Source organism: Phoxinus phoxinus (genome assembly GCF_949152265.1).
Source record: "Phoxinus phoxinus genome assembly, chromosome: 22".
Lineage (NCBI taxonomy): Eukaryota > Metazoa > Chordata > Actinopteri > Cypriniformes > Leuciscidae > Phoxinus > Phoxinus phoxinus.
In genome coordinates this window covers 29,006,425-29,015,263 of record NC_136897.1, presented here as the reverse complement: position 1 = coordinate 29,015,263, position 8,839 = coordinate 29,006,425, and the positions used below count along the sequence as shown (strand labels likewise).

At 36.3% G+C, this 8,839-nt stretch overlaps 2 protein-coding genes across 3 annotated transcripts in view; both read right to left on the bottom strand.

Annotated features, from left to right (window-relative positions):
- Window positions 1-3,493: 3,493 nt before the first annotated feature.
- On the bottom strand, window positions 3,494-6,176 carry rpl37a (ribosomal protein L37a). The gene is made up of 4 exons (XM_079598624.1): window positions 6,063-6,176; window positions 5,222-5,350; window positions 4,373-4,455; window positions 3,494-3,654 (listed from the first exon to the last, which is right to left on the bottom strand). Exons 1-4 carry the CDS (start codon window positions 6,063-6,065, stop codon window positions 3,591-3,593), a joined length of 279 nt encoding a protein of 92 aa, XP_079454750.1. The 5' UTR covers window positions 6,066-6,176; the 3' UTR covers window positions 3,494-3,590.
- Window positions 6,177-7,005: 829 nt separating this feature from the next.
- The window catches only part of pfklb (phosphofructokinase, liver b), a 17,243-nt gene continuing 15,409 nt past the window's right edge, over window positions 7,006-8,839 (bottom strand). The window contains exons 22-23 of one of the 2 annotated variants that reach the window (XR_013795917.1): window positions 7,706-8,223; window positions 7,107-7,333 (exon numbers count right to left, since the gene is read on the bottom strand). Coding sequence is in view for 1 of the 2 variants with exons in the window: in XM_079597910.1 (XP_079454036.1) it covers window positions 8,076-8,223 (148 nt within the window). In the remaining variant the exon portion in view is untranslated. Of the gene's footprint in view, window positions 8,224-8,839 lie in introns of both variants that reach the window. The other variant, XM_079597910.1, reaches the window with a different exon arrangement.

The window sequence follows — 8,839 nt, the reverse complement described above, 5'->3', positions numbered from 1 at the left end:
AGCATTCCATTGACTCCCATTCATTTTGGCGTCACTTTGACAGCGAATAACTTTACATCTGAGGCGTTTAAAAACACCGTTTGTCCATTATTTATTTCTAAAGAAACACGAAAATGTATAAAAGGCTCCATTACCTTGTATCTTACGTTATGGCCCCATAGAAGCAGTTTTTGTAAAAACAGGCTAACGATTGCGTCATACCCGCGCGACTCTGTCGCACAAGTCGAAAAATTACCGTATGGACAGGCAGAGAAGCCCGCAAGCAATCGGGAGGACGTGGAGGCATAAAGTCAAGGGAGAAGCCCATAGAGAGTGATAAAGTTGCTCCCGTTGCTAGCTCATGGACAGCAAATACCCACGCTCTCCGTCTCTGCGAGATTCGGAAGGGAATGATTCAGATTTCTCTCGGCACAGCTACTAGAAGACCTACAGGTTGCTCACGTCACATCTACGTCGTCAAGCTCAGTTTGAGCCTGCGCAGTTCGCCTTGCGATCAGGAAGTAAGTGCTTCTAATTGACTTCACTGCTCTCCATTGAAACCTATGGGGTCGCTGTGTCCAGTTTATATACTGTCTATCTATGGGCACAGTGGACCAACTCCAGCCGATGACACGGCTCCCCAAACCAACACAGACTGTGGAAACTTCACACTGGACGTCAAGCATCGTGGATTCTGTGCCTCTCCATTCTTTCTCCAGACTCTGGGACCTTGGTTACAAAAATAAAAAAAAATAAAAAAACTGACATTTCTGTATTTAAAATCATTTTTTAATTTTATTTCATGTAATATTCTAATTTTCTGAGATTTTGAATTTGGGGTTTAAGTCATAATCATTAAAATTATAACAAATAAAGGCTTGAAATATCTCACTTTGCATGTAATGAGTCTATATAATATATTAGTTTCACCTTTTAAGTTGAATTACTGAAATAAATCAACTTGTGAACGATATTCTAAATAAATTTCACCTGTAATTTATGCTTTTTTCCTACTCAGATTGGTGTTATTTTCCATACGGCATCATGGGTAATGTATTTTTTTGTCAGGAATTTCACTGTTAGAAGCGAGAGGTTATTATGTGAGTATAGGAGACCATAAGTCCCATGACATGCGGAGTCCCTCAAGGCTCGATACTCGGGCCACTCCTATTCAACCTGTACATGCTCACAATGAGCCAAATAATGAGAAAGAACCAAATCTCTTACCACAGCTATGCAGACGACACACACACACACACACACACACACACACACACACACACACACACACACACACACACACACACACACACAGACCTACTTAGCCCTATCGCCTAACGACTACAGCCCCATTGACTCCCTGTTCCAATGCATTGATGAAGTAAACAGCTGGATGTGCCAAAACTTTCTTCAGTTAAACAAAGACAAAACTGAAGTCATTGCGTTTGGAAGCAAAGATGAAGTTCTCAAGGTGAACGCATACCTTCACTCTAGAGGTCAAACAACTAAACATCAGGTCAGGAATCTTGGTGTGTCTCTAGAGTCAGACCTTAGCTTCAGTAGTCATGTCAAAGCAATAACTAAATCAGCATACTATCATCTGAAGAAAATTGCAAGAATTAGAGGCTTTGTTTCCAGTCAGGACTTAGAGAAACTTGTGCACGTTTTCATCACCAGCAGGGTGGATTATACAGAACACTGAGCAGAACCAGAACACATGAACACATCACACCAGTCCTCAAGTCTTTACACTGGCTCCCAGTCACATTTAGGATTGATTTTAAAGTATTATTACTGGTATATTCATCATGTAATGGCCTAGGACCTCAATACACTGCAGATATGCTCACTGAATATAAACCCAACAGATCACTCAGATCATTAGGATCACATCAGCTGGAAACACCAAGGGTTCACTCAAAGCAAAGAGAGTCCGCTTTAGCTATTATGCTGGAACCAGAACCAGAACCAGAAGAGATCAGATGTGCTCCTGCTGTTCACATTCACATCCAGACTCAGAACACTTCTGTTTAGCTGTGCCACTGTTCGTCCGACTGTTTGCACTGTATTTTATTTTTTATTCTAAACTGTTTTAATTATTCTTATTTCTTTTGATTATTTTAATGTAAAGCACTTTAGTTAGTTAAAGTTTATTTCGGTCAACTTCAAAAGAAAAACGATTTTTTTTTACGAGCAAACATAGAAACAAAATTTACATTACAATAAAATTGATTGACCGAAAAGGTGTCGGCTGAAGCTTATGCTCATTGCGCCGATCCTTTTTACATATCGTTTATTAGCACACAACACATCCCAAAATCATCTTGCGTTCAATGACTAAAGAAAAAGAAGCTTTGTATAATGTAATCTTTTTTTTTTTAAATAATTTCTTAAAACTACTAATGGATTTACATGTTTTTAGTCCATCATCGAGAATATTCCACAGTTTAACCCTTGAACAGACAGACATCTGTGTTTGACATTGGTTCTGATTTGTTGTTCCTCTGAGATCATAAGTAGATTTCATCTGAAACTTAACGGAAATGTATTATTTTAAACATTATTTTGGCTATTTTAAATTCCACTAAGTCATTAAATTTTAGTAGGTTGGAATTCATAAATAACTTGTTTGTTGGTTTTATTATTATTTAATTTGTTTTGTATTATTTGTTTTGTTTGTTGGTAACAATTGGTTTTATTATGGTTTTGTATGTATTTGCCCAGATCTCTACGCAATAAGTCCTGTATGGCACTATTAGAGACTGGTACAGTATGTTCAGGGCCTTTGAATCAAGAATGTGTTTTGTTTGAGACAGAATAGCCAGAGTTTTAGAAATGTTTGACTTTACGTGGGATTTCAAACTGATCTTGTGGTCAATGATGACGCCTAAAAAATGTATTTCCTTTACCCTTTCTAGTTCAAACTTATCAATTCTAATCTGGACGTTTGTATTTATTTGTTTATTACTAAATAAAATAAATGTAGTTTTATTTATATTTAATGACAGTTTATTAACATCAAACCATTTTTTTAATGTTTTCATTTCTGCTTCCAGTGTCCAGAAGCTGTCCCAAATTTTGATTGGAACAAAGTAAAGTTGTATCATCTGCAAATAACACACAATTTAATTTATGATTGATGGTATTACCATTGTGTATGAAATGTGCTATATAAATAAACTTGCCTTGTTAAATTAAGTTAATGTGGGCTGACGGATTCAGAAGCAAATCCCACAGATTAACCTCGTAGCTCACGGTCAGTCTTTAAAGGTTTATGAATCATTGTTAAAAATCAATTTCCCTATTGAGAAAATTAGTGTTTTTACTTCCATAACCGAGTGTTGCGCTCGTCAGCAGTTTAGAATAAATCTCCATGGGAATCAGAGTTCACATTCCCTTCCCCTCAGTGTCTTTCACAACTCATGTTCCCTGATCATTTTAGAAAAGCAAATCTACAGCACGATCATGCAAATCCAAACTCTTTTGTATAACAATGAAATAAGACAGAAGCAAGTCCCGCTCAAGACTCAGGTTTATTATGGGATGTTCCAACGAGCCACAGAGAAAACAGTCCGATAGGGAATGAAGATCTGTACACAACCAGCGTCCGTCTACTGGTCCTTGAGCTCCTTCAGCCTCTTGATGGCAGATTTAACTGTGACGGCTGACGTTGTGCTGGGGAAGAAACAGAGCCAAACGTTAGAGTCTTTAAAACGGTGTTTGATCATGATTAGACTTTTCTAACTGTAGTTAGTGTGTAATGTTGTGTTTGATCATAAACAACATCTGCAAAGTTACAACGCTCAAAGTTCAGAGCAAAGGGAGATATTTGCTTTTACAGAAATAGTTTAAGAACTACAGCAAACGGCTGGTAGGAACTACAGGACATTAGTGACATCACCAACCCTAAAATTTACATAAACCCCGCCCCCTGAACACGATTTATAGATCGTCATGACAGAATATGCTAATCAATGACTAGAAGATAACTACACATAATCTACATAAATTCATCAACTAATCATTCAGAGATGTCCTGTTCTTCTACATGTCACTTGTTCTCGAGTCTCTACTGGAGTCTGACTCGTTTGAACATTAAAAGGCTAAACGTTTTTAAATTCTCAGGACACAAACTCTCGTAGCTCCGCCCCCTGTGTCGGGAGCAGCGGCTCATTTGCATTTAAAGGGACAGACACAAAACTGTGTTTTTGCTCACCCTCACAAAGTGACTTTAACATGATATATAAAAATATCTGTGGGGTATTTTGAGCTGAAACTTCTCTCACACTCACACACACACACACACACACACTGTACATCTTGTGAAGAGGGCATTACACCACCGCTTTAAAGATTAGATGAAGCTTTGATTAGGAATGGTGTTCGCTCTTACTTGTATGTCCAGGCGCCTCCAGCCACAGTTTTCATGCAGGATCCACAATGCCAGATACCAACAGCCTTTCTCTTCATCTTAGTCTGAACACAGAAACAAACAAATCATATTGTGTGTGGAATATTGCAGTGTTTATTCTGAGTGATTTATAGGTGCACATCATCATTATAGTTTAATAATGTTGAATGAGAATAAGTTCCTCTTGCAGGGAACTTAATCTCTTCTCTTCTCTGATGACGAGGGCGGGGCAAAATATTGGTAACCTAAATAATATTTATATTTAAAAAACATTTATTTTATATTTCCCAACAAAGATGCGTCATATATCCTGCCGCTCTTCGCTTTGAGACACGATAGAGACTCATTCTCTTCTCTGATATCTTCATGCTTTCTCCTGATCTTTCGTCTGAAGAGTGAGTTTTATCCTCCACACGGCAAGACATTCAGGCGATGTTTGATTTTGTGAGAGAAAGCCAAACTAAAAATCCCTACACACGCCTTACCTTACCATAACAACCAGCACAAACGGTGTTAAATAGAATTTGACGTGCAAGCAAAAATGTATCAGGCCTATAACATCACATTTCTACTGTGGTAAAGAAATAAAGTGCTGTAGGACAACTTAAAAGCGAACCAAAGTTAAAAACGGTGAAAATGTGAAGATTTGGGAAAATAAAGATGATATTTCGGCACAAATCCAAATGTTTCCATGGATGCGATGTAACATTTAATTACTAAACTTTCTTTTGTAAACAGAGCTTTGTGCTTCACTCGTTCACGTACACAGAAGGGTGTTCAGGCGAGGCAGTGCCGGTGGGCGAGTGTCCCGTGTGCACGGCGGAGACTCACCTTTCCACAGAAAGAACAGGTGTATTTGGCGTGTTGGCTGATCTCAATCTTCTTCACCATCTTCCTGAGGGACGCACCGTAACGGGTGCCGTACTTCCCCACAATCCCCACCTTCTTGGTGCGCTTGGCCTGAGGAGCAATCAGACGTTCATAAACATGGACACTTCACAGAGAGATTTCAACAAATGTGGAAACTTTACATAGATTTCAATAAATATGGAAAATTATAAATAGGATTTATTTGGATCAGAGAATTTAACTCAAGCTGTTGATCTGAATTTGCAGAAATGACTTGAGTTAGTGTGTGTTGAATGACTGATATAAATAAACACATTATATAAGAGCTGTACAGCAATATGAGGATAGCATAATCTCAGTGTTTAGAGGAAAAGTTTATTACTTTACTTCAGAAAATATACCAGACTACACATCCGAGTTACTGACATGAACTAACCCTAGCTCTACACTGCATTATATTCATTTCTGATAACTAAATGAAGCTAAACTAGTCTAATAGTCAATTTTATACTCCTCGAACTATCTGCTGTTATATGACTATAAACATTACGCCAGACTACATCTCATTTACACGTTGAAAAGCCCGATTCTCGGAGCTGAGGCACTGAAGTCGCGGTTCCACACAGACTCGGAGCCGCGGCTCACTGACGCTAACAGCGCTTCAGAATAACATTTAAAGACGTTATCATCGTCTACTTCAACATATACAGCACAGATAATGTTTTATTAACTCATCCAAACACTGAGTAATGAGAAAGGGCAGTTATATACGAGCGATAGAGAAGATGTTTGAAGATTACTCGCTCGGGCCACAAACACTCACCATTTTAGCAGAAGAGGTGCGGATCCAAAAGAGGCCGAACAACTGCGCATGCGCGATTTACCAACACTGACAGTGAAGGATTATGGGATACCGGAGGACCAACTCCAGCAAGCTGCCAGAAACACCGCACAGAATGTTATTATATGTGCGCTAATATGTTAGGTTAATACATAATCATCTCAGGATTTTTTTTTTTTAATATAGATATTTATTCGCTTGTGTGTTGGTATGTATATATGTGTGCGTCATTCATTTTTTAAAAGTATGATTTCCTATGTATATAAATAATATAATATATTATAAATAAATTATATTATATATAATGTATTATTATATAAGTATATAAATAAATTATATTATATATTTTATTGTTATATATATAATGTATAAATATGATAAAATATAAATTATAAAATATAAATTATATAGTTTATTTTATATATATATATATATATATATATATATATTATATAAATTATATAGTTTATTATGTATATAGTATTATATTATAATCATAATTATATATAAAATATATATAAAATATATATATATTATATATAAAATTATATATATTTAATATATTTATAAAACAATATTATTCTATCATATATTATATATGTATATATAAGATAAAATAATATAATTATAATACAATTCGTTTAAAAAGTATTATTTATGTGTACATATGACAAAGATTTTATTATATACTATAAATATAATTTTATATGAAGTAAATTTTTTTATTATATACAATAATATATGATTGTATAATTATAATATACTAAATAATACACTTCTGTCGAATTATAACTATATCTTTTTATTAAATCATTATATTCATAATCTTTAAATAAATTATAATTATTAATAAAATAATTGTAGGTATGTTGTCACTGTGATTTATGATGCTCCAGTAAAAGTACGGTAGAAATATAGAACAAAACACAGAAATCAGCAGAAAATATTTATTTAATTGTTTAATCAGTGAAGCGCATCTTCAAAAGTTCAGACATGCAAATCTGACATATTAATCTGCAAATCTGACATATTAATCTGCTAATCTGACATATTAATCTGCAAATCTGACATATTAATCTGCAAATCTGACATATTAATCTGCAAATCTGACATATTAATCTGCAAATCTGACATATTAATCTGCAAATCTGACATATTAATCTGCTAATCTGACATATTAATCTGCAAATCTGACATATTAATCTGCTAATCTGACATATTAATCTGTAAATCTGACATATTAATCTGTAAATCTGACATATTAATCTGCTAATCTGACATATTAATCTGCAAATCTGACATATTAATCTGCTAATCTGACATTAATCTGCAAATCTGACATATTAATCTGCTAATCTGACATGTTAATCTGCTAATCTGACATTAATCTGCAAATCTGACATATTAATCTGCAAATCTGACATATTAATCTGCGAATCTGACATATTAATCTGCTAATCTGACATTAATCTGCAAATCTGACATATTAATCTGCAAATCTGACATATTAATCTGCAAATCTGACATATTAATCTGCTAATCTGACATATTAATCTGCAAATCTGACATATTAATCTGCTAATCTGACATATTAATCTGCTAATCTGACGTATTAATCTGTAAACATGATTTAGGGTGAAAAATTGGCAGCATTTCTAGAGGAAACTCCTGAGGAACATCAAATATCATATATCAATATTACTGAGAAAAACTAAATCACGAATTCAAAATCATTTCATCCAGACAGAACTCAAGCACACACACAACCGTGCAAATATGAAGATTCACATTTATGAAAGAAATATTACAACAATATTAACAAATACAAGACAAAGGCACAACAAATGGCTCGAGCACTAATACAAGAACACATTAATATCTTTATTATTGAGTTATTTCATGATGAATACTTAATAAACACTGATGTCAGAGTGTCACGTGACGGGGTCAGAGGTCAGGGTTGTTAACACTAGCGCCCCCTGCTGGAGAGGCCGTTTAAAAGCCCGTCTCGATGCTGAGGGTTCGACGGGTCACATGCTCGATCTCTCCTGTCACGTACTCGTCAAAACTGGTCTGATACTTCGCCAACATCTTCAGCATCGGCCGCAGATTCAGCCACCACTGTTCCTGAGGCATCCGGTGCCTGCGCACACACACACACACACACACACACACACATCATAAACACACACACACAGATCAGAAACACACGCACATCATAAACACACACACACACACGCACACACGCACATCATAAACACACACACACACACACACACGCACGCACATCATAAACACACACACACACACACACACACACACACGCACGCACGCACACACGCACATCATAAACACACACACACACACACATCATAAACACACACACACAGATCAGAAACACACGCACACACGCACATCATAAACACACACACACAGATCAGAAACACACGCACACACGCACATCATAAACACACACACACAGATCAGAAACACACGCACGCACGCACGCACACACACACACACGCACATCATAAACACACACACACAGATCAGAAACACACGCACGCAAACATGATAAACACACACACACACACGCACATCATAAACACACACACAGATCAGAAACACACGCACGCACACACATCATAAACACACACACGCACGCACGCACACACGCACGCACGCACACACATCATAAACACACACACGCACGCACGTACACACATCATAAACACACACACGCACGCACACACACACAT